Genomic DNA, 18,582 nt, shown 5'->3' with positions numbered 1-18,582 from the left:
TCATGGTATTGGACCTGGGTACTTGAGAGACCGCCTGCTGCCAATTACCTCCAATAGACCATTAGATCCCACAGATTAGGCCTCCTCCGAATTCCATCCGCCGGGCAATGCCGACTGGCGACTACCCGGAGGAGAGCCTTCTCTGTGGCTGCTCCAACCCTCTGGAACGAGCTCCCTGTGGAGATTCGAACCCTCACCACCCTCCAGGCCTTCCGCAAAGCCCTTAAAACCTGGCTGTTCCCACAGGCCTGGGGCTAAAGAGCTTTTGCCCCCCCCCCTTCGAATGGTATGGTTGTTGTGTGCTTTTAAATTGTGTATTGTTCTGTTCGTCTTTTTATCCCTTATCTGTACCCCCTTCCCTGACTTGGATTGTGAGCCGCCCTGAGTCCCCTTCGGGGGAAAAGGGCGGCATATAAGTGCAATAAATTCAATTCAATTCAATTCAAATTAGCCTCCATTTTGTCTTATTTTTCTCCACCACAAGCCAAATCTCACCAATGCACAATTTTAAGGTCTCCTTGCCACTCAGTGACCTGGATTTCAAGGAGCAGAGAGCCAGGGTTACCGAAGTGATAGCGCCGTCCTTCTACCCTTCCCAAACTCTATTCTATCTTGAAGAACAATGCAAAACAAAGTTGTTGTGGCATCGTTGCCAACAATTCTCCGTCCCCACCTTCTTCCCAGCATCAACAACATCCTGGGATCTCATCTCCTTTCTGCCTCCCGTGACGTTTTGTTTTGATAACCTGCCCAGCAGCTCCAGCGGTATCTGCCCAACCTTTCTCCAGAAAGTCTACCATCCAGCCTTATCTTCGGTCTCCTACGGCGAAGTTTCAAAACATTTTTTCCCCTCTCCCGCCTTGCTCCGGCTCCTTCCATGTCCCACGTGACGCTTAGCGCCAAAGGCCTTGGATAACCGAGACACAACTTTGCCTTTGTTGACAAATCGCTTCCCGAGAAGGTTTTTCAAGCTTACGCTTGGAGGCCTCCTCTTATCTTCAGGTCTTTCTAGGTTAAGAATGAGGACATTGCATGGCTATCTTATCTCTCTGTTTGGTAGTAAAGCTTTGGGACTGTTCTCCAAAATATTTTCCTTCTGCTGTAGAGGAGGTGTAGTAGTAGTTAGAGTAGAATAGAATAACAGAGTTAACGGGACCTTGGAGGTCTTCTAGTCCAACCCCCTGCTCAGGCAGGAAACCCTACACCAGACAAATGGTTGTTCAAATCTTCTTAAAAACACCCAGTGTTGCAGCATTAACAACTTCTGGAGGCAAATTGTTCCACTGGTTAATTGTTCTAACTGTCAGGAAGTTTCTCCTTAGTTCTAAGTTGCTTCTCTCCTTGATTAGTTTCCAACCATTGCTTCTTGTCCTACCCTCAGGTACTTTGGAGAATAGCTTGACTCCTCTTCTTTGTGGCAGCCCTGAGATATTGGAAGACTGCTATCATGTCTCCCTAGTCCTTCTTTTCATTCAACTAGACATACCCAGTTCCTGCAACCATTCTTCATATGTTTTAGCCTCCAGTCCTCTAATCAACTTTGTTGCTCTTCTCTGCACTCTTTCTAGAGTCTCCACGTCTTTTCTACATCGTGGCAACCAAAACTGGATGCTGTATTCCAAGTGTGGCCTTACCAAGGCCTTATAAAGTGGTATTAACACTTCACGTGATCTTGATTCCATCCCTCTGTTGATGCAGCCTAGAACTGTGGGTTTTGGCAGCTGCTGCACACGGCTGGCTCATATTTAAATGGTTGTCCACTAGGACTCCAAGATCCCTCTCACAGTTGCTACTGTTGAGCAAAGTAATAAGTTGTTATTATTATTGAAGCAATGTGTTTTGGGGAGAAGTATATCAGGGTTTGGAACAGAAATGCCAGAATTTACATTTACAGAATACGAATGTTGGAAGGGACCTTGGAGGTCTTGTAGTCCAACGTGCTGCTCAAACAGAAGACTCTTTGCTGTTCTGGATAAATAAATGTCCGGTTTCTTGATAAACCCTCCAGTGATGGAGGACCCACAACTTCTGGAAGCAAGTCATTCTATTGGTTAATTGTTCTCTTACTGTCAGGAAATTTATCCTTAGTTCTAGGTTGGATCTCTCCTTGATAAATTTCAAACTGTTTTGCCCTTTGGAGAATAGATTGACACTCTGTTCTTTGTGACAGCCCTTCAAATACTGGAAGACTGCTAATACGTCATCTTTCTCTTTGTAGACCAGACCAGGGGTGTCAAACGCAAGGCCCAGGGGCCGGATGTGGCCCATGGGGTGCTTAGATCTGGCCCACAGGGCCACTCAGGAAACAGTGAAGGACCGGCCTGTGGCGGTCCTCCGAACTCCATTTTCACTGGCAGAAGTTTGCAGGATGCCGTCGCAGCCGAAAACGGAGCTCAGGAGTCTGTTTTCGCCCACAGTACTCTCGAGCCTCCATAGGCTCCTTCGAGTGATGTTGACCTGACCATACCCACCCTAGCCCCCCCAAGATCAAAACACAACCCTGATGCGGGCCTCAATGAAATCGAGTTTGACACCCCTGTGTTGCAGAAAATGACAGGCTTTAGACTTCTCAGGATACAGGAAAAGTTTATTTGGCAGCCAGGTTCAGAAAGCTAGCCCATGGCTTAGCATTGCAAGTTCTGAACAACCTTCATTATCGAAGCACACATTCTTATACATTCTCAAAAGCATTGCAGCACGGAAATACTTAACACATTTCTTAGTGGTTACCTTGAGGAGAAAGCCTTATAAGGAGATGGGATCTTTCTTCTCCTTTTGTTTATGGAGTACGTGTCATTAACGAACTTTAATTGAACCTTGGACTTTTGACATAGATTTTGACATAGGGACATCTTGTGGTTAGGCACTGGCTTCCTGTTCTTTTGCAAGCTGCAGCTCTGCCTATGTGGCTTTAATATAGAAGTAAAGGGGCTCTAAGAGGCTGTCCAGCCTGACCCAGTAGGTTTCACACTTAATGTCCAAATCTCACTTACGTCTGCTTTACCTGGACTAGACATTCCCAGTACCTGCAACCTTCATCATATGCTTTAGCCTCCAGCCTCCTAATCATTACTTTGCTCTTCTTTGCACTTTTACTAGAGTATCAACATCCTTCTTATATTGTGGTGAACCAGAAACTGGATGCAGTATTCCAAGTGTGAACTCACCCATGTGATATAAAACAGTGCTATCACTTCTGGCGATCTAGGTTCTATGCCTCTGTTGAGGCAGCCTAGGATTATGGTGGCTTTTTTGGCAGCTGCAACACACTGCTGGCTCATACGTCAGTGGTGATGTACTAGGACAGAGGTGGGCAGCCCGCAGCTCTGGAGCCGCATGTGGCTCTTTTATCCCTCTGCTGCGGCTCCCTGTCACCACAATTTATAGGGCTTTCGGTGAGGACAGGTAGAGGAAAAAGGATGTCGCACTAGGAGGAGAATCTATGGTGGGGGTGCTGGACTTCCAGGTTGGCTCTACAATTGAACGGGGGGGCTTCTGGTTAGGACCGTGATGGTGAAACTATGGCATGCGGAGGCCTCTGCCAGCACGCAAGCCATTGCCCCAGCTGAGCTCCACACACATGCGCGCATTCCTCCCGCTGGACAGCTCTGCAACGCATGTTGTTTAATCAAAATGCAGTTAAAACACTATACAAGCCATATAACTATATACACCCAACAGGAAGAGGAAGTGCCTCACAGGAACAGATAGAGGTAAATCCTAGAGAGGCAGGAAATGCATCAGTGAACAATGGAGATGAATGCTAGAGAGAATAAAGCTGCATACAAGGCAGACACAACACTTTAACAACATATACATCAGGGGTGGGTTTCAACCGGTTCGCGGCGGTCCCCGCGAACCGGTTGGTCAGCGAACCCGGAAGTAAGTAACTTCCGGGAACGGCGAAGGGCCCACCCCGCCCGCGTCCTTACTGGTCTTTGAAGGCTTCTGCGCTTCCACGCAGGCGCATGGCACATACAGCGCCTGCGCGATTCTCCGTGAGCAGCTGGATGGCACATACAGCGCCTGCGCGAGTCTCCGCGAGCAGCTGGAGCATCGTGCAGGTGCTAAGATGCCTGCGTGAACTGCGCACGTGCACCGGCCCCGTTCCAACCAAACCGGTTGGAATGGGATTAGCAACCCACCCTGATATACATGCACAGGGGACCGAAGGCACAGGAAGGAAGCCTGCTAGGCCCAAAACAGAATGTGTGTGTGTGTGTGTGTGTGTGGTGTGTGTGTGTGTGCACGCATGTATTGTATTATGGGTGTGGGCACGCGAGGACACAAGTTCATCACCTGGTCCAATCTTCCACTGCCACAAAGACAGATTCCTCCCATCCAGTTCCAGCCAGGTGCAGAGACAAAGACCACCTTGAGTTTCTAAGAAGAATGTTATTATGGCTACATATCACCCAACTCCGTATAATCCCCACATTTCCCCACAATAGAAAGTAAGAGTAGAAAGTGTGGCAGGCCTGAAGTCCAAAAGAAAAGATGGCTTGCAGGAATGACATTAATGCAGTGTTTCTCAACCTTGGCAACTTGAAGGTGTCTGGACTTCAACTCCCAGAATTCCCCAGCCAGCGAATGCTGGCTGGGGAATTCTGGGAGTTGAGGTCCAGACATCTTCAAGTTGCCAAGGTTGAGAAACACTGCATTAATATGTAAGTGTATCCCCAGAATTCTGGTGGGATGGAAATTTCAGCCATAACTTGGAAAGTATGGCCTTTTAGGTGCTTTTAGGAAACTCAAATAAGATGCATGAAATATACAAGAAGAGCATAATGTTTTTGATCCCCAAAATATAGAAAATTACATTACAGTTAATCCTCGACTTACAAATATTGATTTAGTGAGCATTTGAAGATACAGGTTCCTAGAAAAAACAAGTTGTTGTTTTTCACACTACCCATGATCCCATGATCAGATTTTGGATCCTTGGCAACCGGTTCATATTTATGACGGTTGCAGAATCATGTGATCCCCTTTTGTGACCTTCTGACGAGCAAAATCAACGGGGAAGCCAGATTTCACTTAGCAACTGTGGTGACTTAACGTCATATATGAAAAAGATGCCCCTTCCAACTCTGTTATTCTCTTAAACTGCACTGATTCACTTAAGAACGGTGGCAAGAAAGGTCGTAAAATGGGGCAAAACTCACTTAATCATTTTTCGCTTTCCGAAAAAACTTTTGATTGTGGTCATAAGTCAAGGACCACCCATACTAGGATTGAATTTATACTCCCTTTTTGCCTATGGTCTTTTTGAGGTCTCTGGGTGTTTCACAGAAGGATAGAGTTCTTCCAATGGTGATTTAAAGCAGTGGTCACCAATCGGAGGTCTGTGGACCACTGGGGGTCCGTGAGAAAATTTTGGTGGTCTGCAGAAAAATTATTTGCATTTTCTATATTGCACTAAATCAGGAGTCCTCAAACTACGGCCCCTGGGACGGATACGTGCAATGAACGCTTGTGTTGCTGCCGAGAGTCTCCCCTTTGGGGTCTTTTTGTATGGGTCGGAGGGGAGCAGAAATTCCCACTTGGGGTCTGCTTCAGCCTCCTGGTGAGGGGCTTTGGGTGAAGGCTGGAGGGAAGAGCCACTGGTGGCGAAGAGCCGGACGGCCTCATTCCAGTGGGACTGCATCGGCCTGGAACTGGCTGACCATCTCTGCCCGCTGAGCCTCCAGGTGTCGGTCCCTGGCTTGTATCCTGCAGGTCTTCCCTCTGCTTGGAAAGCCTATGCTCGTAGTCCTCAGTGAGGTGCTTCTGCTGAGCCTCCTTCTCGGTCAGATCCGATTTGAGCTGAGCTGTTTTGCCAACCCTTCTCATGGTGGCTGCTTAGCTCCAACAACTGCTTCCCGTTGGGGCCCTAAGGAGTCCAGGCGGGCAGGCAAGGAGGGCTTGGAGGGGAGGAGCGAGTAGAGGCCAGCGAGATGCCCCTCAATGTGAGTAACATTGAGTTGGCCATGCCCAGCCAGTCACATGACACCCCCCCAACCTAGCCACGCCCACCCAGCCAGTCATTAGGCAGATCATATTAGTGATCCACGGGATTTAAAATTATGAATTAGTGGTCCCCCGAGGTCCAAAAGGTTGGGGGACCCCTGATTTAAAGCAAAAACAAAAGCCAGGACACACTCAGCGCTCAGCAGACGATACAAGCTGCTTATCAAGTGGAAAGAATCCCCTCCTCTCCAAAGGACCCAGAGCCCTTTTCCCAAGATCTGCTTGTTGCAATTCCAAGATGCCTGTTTATGAAATGTGGATTTCATTTGCTTCCCCCCGCTCTCTGAGGCTGCTTGACTCTGGGTTTAAACAATCCCCAATTTAAATTTCCATGATTAGAGACTCGAGCCATTTTTTTTTTTTTAATGTTCCAAATTCAATTTTAAAATGGCAGTGGAAAAAGTTTCCGAGAGAAAGGCATGATGAAAGGAGCAGCTTATGCTTGAAAGAGACACGTTTAATGTATGGGAGCTGTCAGTTCAGTCCAGAGAGCAGAGTGTTTTTCGGTCTGTTTTTTTTTTTTAAATTGTGCCTGTGTGTGTGTGTGTGGTGTGTGTGTGGTGTGTGTGTGCAGAGACTTTTGAATTAATGCTGACTCTTAGCAACTTCCTGGACTAATCACTGCAATTTTCTTGAAAAGATTTCCAAAGTAGTTTGCCATTGCTTTCTTCCTAGTGCTTAGAGCAGGAATAAGATCTTCCAGATGACTTCTTTTCTTTCTTTTTTTTTCTCTCTCTCTCTTCCTTCCTTCCTTTCCCTCATCCCTTCTTTCCTTCATCTTTTTGTCTTCCTTCCTTCCTTCATCTTTCTCTTTTCTTTCCTCCTTCCTGCCTTCTTTTTCTCTCTCCCTCCCTCCCTTTCTTCTTCTTCTTCCTTCCTTCTTTCCTTCCTTCCTTCTTTCCTTCCTGTCTTTTCTCCTACTCCCTTCCTTCATCTCTTCCTCTTTTCTTCTTCTTCTTTTTTCTCTTCTCTCTCTCTTCTTTCCTTTCTTCTTCTTCCTTCCTTCCTTTTTCTTTTTTCCTTCCTTCATCTCTTTCCCTTTTTTTCTTTCCTTCCTTCCCTTTTCTCTTTTTTTCTTCATCTCTTTCCTCTTTTCTTTCCTCCCTTCCCTTTATTTTTCTCTCTCCCTCCCTCCCTTCCCTTTTCCTTCCTTCTTTTTTCCATACTTCATCTTTCTCGCTTTTCCTTCCTTCCTTTCTTTTTCCTTCCTTTCCATCCTTCCTCTCTTTTCTTTTCCTTCCTTCTTCATTCTTCCTTTCTTTTCCTTCCTTCCTTCCTTCCTTCCCTCCTTTCGATAACCTGGTCCCAAACCAGATACATCTTTAAAGGGCCTTAGAGCTCTCAGATTGCCTTGATGCTAACCCTGACTCCCACGTTCCCTCATCTGATTCAGCTGCTGGGCGGGGTTGCGTTCCACAGGCCACAACACAACCTCTTGAATTGTACACAGTCATTCAAGGTTCATCCTGTTGAATCCAAGAACTGAGCCATCCATCTCTGTGGCAAGACCCACAGCATCCCATAGAACAAAATTCCTTCAAAGATACGGACAGCCCTATCCTCTTAGCCTTCCATGGGAGGGGGCTACTCCTCCAGGCTTTGGGGCTGGATGGGTAGCCAAGCTCTACCGTTAAAGCCGGTTAATGTGGGTTTGCGCCAGAGATGGGTTAGCAATAGCAATAGGAGTTAGACTTATATACCGCTTCATAGGGATTTCAGCCCTCTCTAAGCGGTTTACAGAGTCAGCATATCGCCCCCCCAACAACAATCCGGGTCCTCATTTCACCCACCTCGGAAGGATGGAAGGCTGAGTCAACCCTGAGCCGGTGAGATTTGAACAGCCAAACTGCAGATAACAGTCAGCTGAAGTGGCTGCAGTACAGCACTCTAACCACTGCGCCACCTCGGCTCTTGCCGAGGGTTCCTGCCTGTTCTAACCTCTTGTATCCACAAATCTACAGTGCCGTTTAGAACCGGTTCCAGCTCCCTCCCCCCGCCCATCCGCCCATCATCAAGATGAAGAGCGAGAGGAGGAATTCTGGGAGTTGAAGTCCACAAGTCTTAAAGCTGTCAAGTTTGAACACCCCTGGGTTTTTTTTTCTATAGGATTAGGGGTGCAAGGGTCTTGTAACTTGACAGCTTTAAGACTTGCACATTTCAATGCCAGAGTTCCTGAGCCAACATTTTGGTTGCTAAGCAAGAGCGTTGTTAAGTGAGTCTCACCACATTTTACAAGTTGGCCACGCCCACCCAGTCACATGGCTGGCAAGCCACCCACAAAGCAGGCCACACGCACAGAAGGAGTTCTAAAAAAATTTGAAACCCACCACTGGTTTGCACTTGTGACTTCAGGCACAGCATTTGTGGTTAGATGGTTATTTTCAGTCCTTCTATGCTGCCCAGAGTCATTTTTGTGGGATGGGCAAATATTTTATTTGTTTGAGGTTTCCCTACATCAGATATCATCAACCGATTTTATTTGCAGACTAGATAAAGCAGCACGAACATCTGATAAATAAGTAAAATGCTTTTCTCAGGAACATGTTGCGATGTGACAACGGCAAGAGTCTTTTGCATGTAGTCCTGGACTTATGACCCCAATTGCCCCTCAAATTTATGTCGTTAAGGGAGGCATTTATTCATTGAGTTTCGCCTCATTTTACACCCTCTGTTGCCACCGTTGTTAAGTGAATCCCTGCAGTTGTGAAGTTAGCCACACGGTCATTAAGTGAATCTGGCTTCCCCACTGACTGCTTGTCCGAAGATCGCAAAAAAGGATCACGTGACCCTGGGACACTGCAACCGTCATAAATATGAGTCAGTTGCCAAGCGTCTGAATTTTGATCACATGAGCACAAGGAAGCTGCAACCGTCGTCCGGGTGGAAAATGGTGTATTTTTGGCCTCCCAAAGTCCTATCACGTATCCTGTTTTTGCGAAAAACAGGCCGTTTTTCACAAAAACAGGCTTTTTTGCCTTCCCTCAGCCCCCAGCAGCCCTCTGCAGACTTCAGCAGGGCTGGGGCAAGGCAAAAATGCCCCCATTTTTGTGCAAAATGTGTGAAAAATGGGCCGTTTTTCACAAAAACAGAGACTTTTTTGCCTTCCTGCAGCCCTCCGCACCACCCTGCAGGTTTCAGCAGGGCTGGGCAAGGCAAAAACGGGGAAGTTTTTGCCTTGCCCCAGGCCCTGCTAAAGTGTGCGGAGGGCTGCTGGGGTCTGAGGGAAGGCAAAAACTTTTTTTTCTTACTAACCTCTTCAAAACCTTGGTGCGTTTTATACACCAGTGCGTCTTATAGTCTGAAAAATACAGTAATTCCCATAATGGAAGAATGGACGGCGAAGGTGCAGTTGGAGAAAATGGCAGGCTTGTTTTAATAAAAGGAAAGAATTTATCTAGGGTTTTTATCTAGGAAACCGTTTCTAGACTTTTTGCTTTGAATTGGGGGAAAAAATGAAACTTTGATTTCAGGTTTTGATGCTTAGAATGATTTTGCTGCTACAGAAACGGAGTATAAAATGCACCTTTCCCCCCACCAAAAGAGCGTGGAAATGTTGGTGCATCCCCATAGACTTTGCTTGTCAGAAGATGAGGGGGACAAACTATTCTCCAAAACCACCAGAAGGCAAGGAAGAAATAATGGATGGAAACTAATCAGGGAGAGAAGCAACCTAGAACTAAGGAGAAACTTCCTGACAGTGAGGACAGTGGAACAGCTCGCCACCAGAAGTGGCTGCTTCATCACTGGAGGTTTTTAAGAAGAAACTGGACAACCACTTGTCTGAAATGGTATAGATACTTCTGCTCATGCAAGAGGTTGGAGTAGATGACCTCCAAGGTACCTTTCAACTCTGGTATTGGGTGTTCTGCGTAGGACTAAAATTGTCATCGCTCTTTGGTTGTGTACCAAGATCGGAAAAGCTCTTTCACCGTTTCAAACTTTGCTATCTCAAGTCTTGCACTTGAACGCAAGTTCCACAGTTAAAATGTCTGTTCGGGATTAGGCTTCATCAGAGCAAAGCCAACTCTTTATAAATCCAAGGGGGTTGTAGGTCGACATTTCAAACAAGCCGCAGTGCACTAAAAGAAATGCCAGCAGCACGGGGACGGAGGAATTTTTTTTATAGGATGCATCAATTCAAGCTTAACTGGCAATGGAAACCTGGGTTAAAAATAAAACAGCTCAAAAGCACACACAAACACATACAAATCCCAAAACAGACCAGAGCCTGGAGATCATTAAAACCTCAAAAACACACCGATGCACTCAATGGAAGAGTCCTCTTTTTCAACACGCAGTCACCCTGGCAATGCCCAGATTGAAAAATGGAGAAAGTATTTCGCTGAATTCAATTAAAGGTAAATAAAACTATTCCTTGATTTTCCTATTCCCTCCTGCCACCCTTTCCATGCTCAATTCCAGTCACAATAGGCATTGCTCATCTGGGTGCAGAATACAGTTGCCAACCCTAATTGCTCTCAGGACAATTCTTCTAATAGATCAGGAAGTTATGGAAAGCTATTTGGGAGTTTTTATGTTGTAAACATGGAGCAAGGAAAAAGAACGGGTTGGGAAACCCTATGCATTTTTTTTTAAAGGGTAGATTTCCGTTGCAGCTGCACACCAATTATTTGCAGGCATTTTAGTCCAACTGTGAACATGGAAACATCACAGAAACGAGAAGAGTCAGGATTTCTTCTTGCAGAGACATGTGCCAGATTTTTGGTCTGAGATTCTGCTTTCCTTACTGTCTCCAATGTTTAATTGGAGCATTACTAAGGGAAAAAAAATATTTGAAGCAGATACTTTGAACTGCCACCCATTGCAAAAACCCAAAACGGGCATAAGACCATCCAGCTACCCTGTTTTCCTGAAAATAAGAACTCCCCGGATAATAAACCTAATCGGGCATATTAAGCATATGCGCTAAAATAAGCCCTCCCCAGAAAATATTGCAACACAGCAGCAGCCATGAGGTGACTATGCTCGCCGCCTCCAGCACCTCAAAAATATAAGACTTTGAGCCAATCACCAGGAGATGTGAGTTCTAGTCCTGATTTAGGCATAGAAAACTGGCTAGGCCACTTTGGGCCGGTCCCTCTCTCTAAGCCCAACCCATCACACAGGACTGTTGTGCGGAAAATAGGAGGAAAGTATATTTAGCCATGTTTGCTAGTTTATTTTTAAAAGTCATAAAGCTAGGTTTAATTCTAACAGCAAACATCTATTTCTATCCAGCCTTCGCACCAAGATTGTTAAGGCAGATTCCAGCATTCCCATCTGCCATTTTCCTCTGACCATAATCTTGCGGTATCCACTAGGTGGAGTGAAGGGTTCCACCACAAAACCGCGTTCGACTAAAGCGTGCTCAACGAAACCGCGTAGCTAACGTCATCACAGCGCGACAACAGCGCGGAGAAAAAAGCACGCTGTAAACGCTAAACCTAAAATTAACCCCTAAACCTAACCCCCTAAACCTAATCCTAAACCTAACCCTTAAAACCCTAACCCTTAACCTAACGCTAAACCTAATCCTAACCCTTAACCTAACCCTAAACCTAACCTTAACCCTTAACCTAACCCTAAACCTAACCCTTAACCTAACCCTAAACCTAACCCTTACCTTAACTTGAATCGGCTTGCTTTCAAAGCGCTATTTAAAACACCCTTTTCTCCGCGCTCGCTATTGTCACCCTGTTGATGACGTCAGCGACGCGGTTTAATCGGGCGCGCTTTAGTCGAGCACGGTTTTGAAGTCCCCAAGGAAGTTTATATGGCCACTCTCTATCACACAAACTTTAAAAATCACATCAAAAACACAACGTCCTCACTGTATGGAGGTGGAAGAGACTCTGCTGATGATTTTATTGAGCTGACAGCCTTCCCCTGCTCAAGCGCTTCTGATGTCCCTTTTCCAAGGCTCCCAAAGGGCAGCCATCACTCCATGCTGGGGCACCAGAATTCAGACGGTTAGCCTGAGAGACGAAGGGACACTTCAGACAAACGTTCTGGGGTCACATCTTGAACCCCACCTGCCTTGGCTCAGTTACAGATACGGTATCATATCCAGATGGGTTATCATGGAGTTCTCTTCCCATCTGGCACCCAGATCGTCACACCTTAGGACCCCCGTTTATTCCGAGCTTTCCAAGTCAGGGATGTCAAACTCTATTTCATTCATCAGGGTTGTGGTTGACCTGGGGGGGGGGGGCGAATGGGTATGGTCAGCTCAACTTCCTGCAGCCTCCATGCGGTCTTCCCGGGCTACATTTGATTGCAACAGGCTCCTGCAGCCCTCTGCCAGGGAAAGCAGAGCCCGGGAGGGCAGCATGCGGGAGCCCGTTGCAGCTGGAAACGGAGCTCAGGAAGGCTGACTTCCCGTTTTCGCTGGCAGAGGGCTGCAGGAGCCCATTGCAGCCTAAAGCAAAGCTTGGGAGGGCCGCACGCAGCCCTTCTGACCTCCATTTTTGCTGGCAGAACGCTGCAGGAGCCCATCACAGCCAAAAACAGAGATCGGGAGGCCGAACGCAGCCATCCTGAGTTGTTGTCTCTGGCAGAGGAACACAGGCACCCGTTGCAGCCAAAAATGGAGCTCGGGAGAGCCACGCTCAGTCTTCTCTGGCAAAGGGCTTCAGGAGCCTGTCGCAGCTGAAAACGGAGCTCGGGAGAGCCGCACCCAGCCCTCCCCAGCTCCGTTTTCACTGGCAGAAGTACCACGGAACGGGTCCTTCAGTTCTTCAGGGCAGCCCCGTGGGCCTAATCTAAGCACTCCATGGACCAGACGTGGTCTGTGGGCCTTGAGTTTGACACCCCTGACTAGAATCTTCCCACCAAACCACCACACAAACAAAAGTGAGAATTAAAACTTTTTATTAGTGTATTCACATATTAGGCAAATGCAACACAGATGAAAGCTTCCCTCTTAGTTTTACAAGTTCTACCAATACAGGAGGCTACTGGTAAAACTACACGAATTGGTAACTCTTTGCCCATTCTTCTGAATTGCCCGGCCCACACTTGAGTTCCCACCCACCCTCCCTCCCTCCCCCCGGCGTTATTGTTTTCAAATTTTTTTGGTATTGCTTCTTATGCCCTATTTTGTTATGGCATAAAAAAAATATCCCTCGTTGCCTTTCAGGTTGAGGCAGCCGATTAGAAAGCTTAACACTGGCCAAACATTAGTTGTCAAAGCTAGAATTGCCACTAGGTGTACTTACGAAGTACAAGACTAGTGAAAAGTAACCTTTGGAGAAGGGGGGGGGGAGACATTGGTTGCGAGGGGAGGGGAAGAGAAAAAAAGAAACAAGACAAAAGGCAATCCGGCTACTGCCACGACGAAGAGGACAGACGGCTAGATCACAAGATGGTTAGTAAGATGTATACTTTTTCAAGTCAGAAGAACGCTTCTGTACAGTTTTCCCAACCCTTACCCAACAAAGACCTATCTGTAGAATATAATTCAAAATATTTTTTTTTTAAAGCAAGGTCCAGGTGTAGGAGTGTCCTAAGATTCACCCTAACATGTACTGTGGAGGTTGTTCCTTTGGTCAAGCAATAAGCCACCCACAGAAGCTGCAGCCGTCGCTGCTTCTGCAAGATCCCATCATGGGTGCTCGTGGCTCAATTCTATCATTCAAAAAAAAAAAACCCTTTGGTGAAACGTCCCTTCCGTACAACCCATCCAGAAAGCCTGTTTTGCCACCTGCAAAAAGGAAATTGTGGAGCAGGGATCTCCTCTCCAATGAAACAGGAAGCTTGGTGACCTCGTTTCTCCTCCTCCTCCTCCTCATGCCCTTCCTTCTCCTCGGACTCCAGGAAGACTTGGGGGAAATAACAGAAGAAAGCAGTCACCTGCTCGGCCTTCCCCTTCGTCGATTTGATTTAGAAGCCCAGCAAGCAAACACGTCATAAAAAAATACTATTTTCAGGGAAGTAAGGCAGGCGTTGCAGGTCCACTGTGAACATCCGATGGTGTATTAGACAGAGGGCTGATGGATGCATTTAAGGAAGAGGATGCAAGCCCTCTTCCTGATCGGGAAAGAACGATCAGTCGAGCCGCACCTGACAATCTCGTTCTCAGAGACAAATAATATCCTGCCGTCTTTCTTAGGTAGGATTTGAAACCGGGAGCAAAATCTACTAATCACGGATAAGGGAGACTTTCATGTCCGGGAGGCAGCAAGGGGGCCGAGGAAGAAAGTTGACTGACTCACGGTTAGGAAGTGATTTGGATTTGTTTCATTGGTTATAAAAACCAAACTGACCTACAATGACACTACTCCATTAGTGCGTAAATGATACAAAGCGAATCTGAAGGACCGCAGCAGGGACTGCCAGCAACGGATGCATTTGCTGAATGGACAGGGCATGTCCCAATTCAAACAGGATTTCATCGTTTGAGGGAGTGAGGAAGGTGAAGGAATTCCATTTATTTGGAACACGTTCGGTTCCACCACGCTTTCAGGTGATTAAAACCCGAAATTTTAATCTCTCTCTCTCTCTGTGTGTGTCTACGGTCAGCAGTTGAAGATAATGGAACTGGAAGCTTTCTGTAACAAGCACATCTTCGAGGGCAGTGTAAAAGCCTGCACGCATAACCAATATGTATACAAAAATATAAAAATATGGAGAACCCAAGTATTTAGGCCTTTTATGAGATGTCTTCTTAAGCCGGAGCTCCGTACATCTACCAGTGGACGCGGTTAACTAGGATTGCAAAAACGGCGCCACGCTTTGGAGAGGCTTCCTGGCCTATTGCTAATTGTACTTGTCCATGTTATTGGTCAACCTGTAGGACACTCGATTTTATATACCCAATAAAAAAAAACCACCATTAAAAGTCTTTAAATGTCCCTCCCTCCTTCAGGAGAAGGTGTTTCTATACACTAACGTTTCACCTAGTATCAGAGTATAAGAAACAAAATCCACAAGGTGCTTGAAAACTGATGAGATTCTCAAGTGCTTTCTCTCTACTCTCTCTCTCTCAGAACTTTTTTGGGGATTAGGAAAACAGTTCATGGAGACCACGCACGCGTTGACTGTGACAGAACGAGCCGTTGTCGGGACTTCCCATCTTCGGAGCCCTCCGAGATTACGACATGCTAGAACAACGCACTGAGGGAGACCCCATCTGAGTCAATACTTTATCCAGCCACTGTAGGGGCCCGTTCAGGTGCAGCTCGATCCAACAAGGAGTGCTTGTTACCGTTTGACGCCTGAAAAGAAAAAAAAAAAAAGGGGGGGGGGTTAGAGAAGGAATGAATAAAATGCCTTTGTGGCATTTGCGAAAGCAACACACCAGCCGAACAGAATGCCTAGCAGACCTTGACTTACAACTGATGGTTTCGCGCCCCTACAAAGTTACAATGGCACTGGGGAAAAAATTGACTTACAACCTTTTTTCATACTCGTGACTGTTGTGGTATTCCTGTGGTCACGTGATCAAAATTAAGAACTGGCTCATATTTATGATGGTTGCAGTGTCCCTTTTGCGACTTTCTGACAAAGTCAATGGGGAAGCCAGATGCACTTAACAACTGGGTTATTAGCTTAACCAATTGCAAATGACTCACTTAACAATCGTGCCCAAGAAAGATCGTAAAAATAGGGCAAAAGTAAGTTTTGAAATGGGGGCAAGTTCAGGGGGGGGCTGCTACGGGTTCGCCCAGTTTCGAGAGAACCCATAGCTAATGTTATGGCTGATTCGGAGAATCTCCAAATTCCATCCCTGGCTGGCCCTGCCCAACCCACCCCTCCCAGGAGTCTCCACGTGGTCTGTTTTGGATGCCAGGTAAGTGCAGGGCCTGCACGGAGGCTCTTGGAGGGGGAAAAACTGCCTCTCCTGGGCTCCAGAGCCCGGAGGAGCAGTTTTCGCCCTCCCAGAGGCTCAAGGAAAGCCTCCGGAATCCAGGGAAGGCGAAAACGCGCCCCTCCACTGCCACCGTGGTGCAGGAGGCTGACTAGGCCATGCCTACTATGGCCACACCCACCCAGCAATTGGGCAGAGAACCCGTTGCTGAAATTTTTGAAGCCCACCCCAGAGTAAGTTCGGTTGCTAACGTGCTTAACAACAGAAATTTTGGACTCAATTTTGGTCATAAGTCAAGGACTGCCCATACCCAGTTTAATTACAGGCCAGGACTTGAAGAAATAACATAGTCACCTTCCCCACCCACCGTGTATCAGCACTGCTGGTACCAAATTTTCACCTCTTTGTGGCCTCTTGGTTGGTAATCCCTAACCATCACAGAGGGCATGAAACGGCAACAGGGGGAGACTACCAGGAACACCAGGTTGATGAGCATAAGTTTAAAAACACATTTTTCAAGAGGAAATAGCCAACGCCTCCCCTATAAGCCATAGGGAGGTATCACTGGTAGTCAAGAATGAGATCCAGGGAGCTTCTATCTTCACCTAAATCTCAAGGAAGACCAATTTTATAAGGTGAAATAATAATTTGTGATTGTATAATTTATAAATCGACTGGCGACTACCCAGGGGGCCTTCTCTGTGGCTGCTCCGACCCTCTGGAACGAACTCCCCGTGGAGATTCGTACCCTCACCACCCTCCAGGCCTTCCGCATAGCCCTTAAAACCTGGCTGTTCCGACAGGCCTGGGGCTAAAGACTTGCTGCCCCACTTCGAATGGTATGATTGTTGTGCTTTTAACTATGTATGGTTTTTATGTTTTTTGTAACTCTGTTTGTATTTCCCCTCCCTTTTTGAGTTGTGAGCCGCCCTGAGTCCCTTCTGGAAAAGGGCGGCATACAAATAAATTAAACCTAAACCTAAACCTAAATGTCTCCCCCCCTCCATTGATAATTACCTATTATGACATAGGGGATTACAAATCTAATGCTCATGAGAAGGCAAAAGGGCAAATTTAATTCTTCTTGTGTCATCAAGGGAGCCTTTTTCTTTCCCTTCCCGTTACCTGTACCAACTACCCATTCCCTACTTAACCTATTTCCACACATACACACCCAACTCTGCTAAGAGACAAGGACTCTCGCGTGCAGTTTTTCTTTTGCCTATCATCCGCCTGGCCTTGGGGGTATCTGTCCTACTGCACAAGTTGAACTGTGAGCAATTTTATTATCTAGGTGCAAAAAAAGCAACTATCCCTTTTCCAAAACAAATTGCAAGTCCTACTTACTTCGGGCAGTTTATCTTTAAAATCTGTGCCACCCTTCGTATTACATTTTAAGATTCCATTTTCTCTTTCTTCGGAATAACATAATAATTCATAGAGTAGAGCAGAAAAGCCCCGATGTGTAGTTTAAGTGCTTAATAAAGGGAGTAGGGGTATGGGAAGTTATCAAAGTGTTTAATAAGGGTGGTGCGGTGCTGTTTTTTATGGATTTTTACTATGCGACGAATTCGTAAAAAAATGTGTGTGACCTGGGGGGGCTGTATGCATTTGTTTAATAAATCATTAAATTAAGAACTGTTTTGCAGCACTATGTGCTTTCAATCAAGGTTGGCACTTTAGAGAACTAAAGTTAAAACTAAAGGTTAAAAGATGTCAAGCACATATGGGACAGCTTTGCTGGCTGAGGAACTCTGGGAGTTGAAGTCCACACGTCTTAAGGTTGCCAAGGTTGGAGACCCCTGATCTAAAACACCATAATTTGCATGCAAAGAGAATGCCAAGTATGAGGCTAGACCAGATAGATTCTGTGAGAAGGCTAGGGTTGCGCCTGAAATGTAGGCTTGGCAATCCCACCCTGCCACAAGGAAATTCTTCAAAGCTCCATCAAGTACCTGTATTCAGCTCCCCACCCTTTGACGAAACTCATCCTGATGGTGCACATGCGGGTAAGCTGGTACACGGCCTCGAAGCCCTGATTCACAGACTGAGCCAGAAGAGCAGCAAATTCCTGGTTGTTGAAGATCTTCAGGTTGCAACCTATATGAAGAGGAAAAAGACAGCTGGGGGTTTACTACTGCCGAGTTATCAGCATCCTCTCCGGGTTAATATTATAGAACCCATCCCTTTAAAGATTATGCAGCATTAAAAAAAATTAAACAGTTTTTGGAGATGCTGCAATTCATCCCCCAATATTCCCAGGCAAAGTTTCTGCTGATTAGAAAATAAGGATTTGACACTAAGAAGAGTATCATTTGGAAGAAATCTGCCTTACAGCTCTGGTCATGTATTTTAATATACTGAATGTGTTGTTTCTTTGGTTTCACCTATCTCACCTGGTGGAATTTTGCACACAGTGGCCGGATGCCAGCCGTATCTCTGGTTACAGTTGGGACTCTGCACGAAGATTGCGCTATCACTTAAGCACTCGGCAAAAACTTCCCCACCGATATAATACAGACGCACTCCCCTTCCTGGATGGGGGAATGAGGAACAGAGAAAAGAGAAATGCTGAAGGTTAACATCTGACATCATGCTTAGCTCCTTTTGTATCGATTTAAAAATCAGCTGGATTGCTAATTTTATTTTATAGCTAGCATGCCACAGTTATGAAACTAAATGAAAGAACTGAGTTTTACTACTTCTTGCATTACTTGCTTAAATGTTTTATATAAGGGAAAGAAAAGAGAGAAGAAAGAAAAAAG

The 18,582-nt window shown here is 46.2% G+C and overlaps 1 protein-coding gene across 1 annotated transcript; it reads right to left on the bottom strand.

Moving 5' to 3' along the window:
• Window positions 1-14,814: 14,814 nt before the first annotated feature.
• LOC116506673 (mothers against decapentaplegic homolog 3-like) lies at window positions 14,815-18,427 on the bottom strand. The gene is made up of 3 exons (XM_032214517.1): window positions 18,214-18,427; window positions 17,773-17,917; window positions 14,815-15,224 (listed from the first exon to the last, which is right to left on the bottom strand). Exons 1-3 carry the CDS (start codon window positions 18,410-18,412, stop codon window positions 15,101-15,103), a joined length of 468 nt encoding a protein of 155 aa, XP_032070408.1. The 5' UTR covers window positions 18,413-18,427; the 3' UTR covers window positions 14,815-15,100.
• Window positions 18,428-18,582: the final 155 nt, after the last annotated feature.

Source organism: Thamnophis elegans, chromosome 3 (assembly GCF_009769535.1).
Source record: "Thamnophis elegans isolate rThaEle1 chromosome 3, rThaEle1.pri, whole genome shotgun sequence".
NCBI classification, from domain to species: Eukaryota; Metazoa; Chordata; class Lepidosauria; order Squamata; family Colubridae; genus Thamnophis; species Thamnophis elegans.
Note: the sequence above shows the minus strand (reverse complement) of the source record. Positions and strands in the feature narration are given on the sequence as shown.

Bases quoted from the DNA above. Each gene is read 5' to 3' on its own strand.
- LOC116506673 (XM_032214517.1), bottom strand. From the start codon at position 18,412: ATGATGTCAGATGTTAACCTTCAGCATTTCTCTTTTCTCTGTTCCTCA. The intron at 17,918-18,213 runs GTGAGATAGGTG...CTCTTCATATAG, and splicing joins TGTGTGCAAAATTCCACCAG to GTTGCAACCTGAAGATCTTC. The intron at 15,225-17,772 runs GTACTTGATGGA...TTTTCTTTTCAG, and splicing joins GGGTGGGGAGCTGAATACAG to GCGTCAAACGGTAACAAGCA.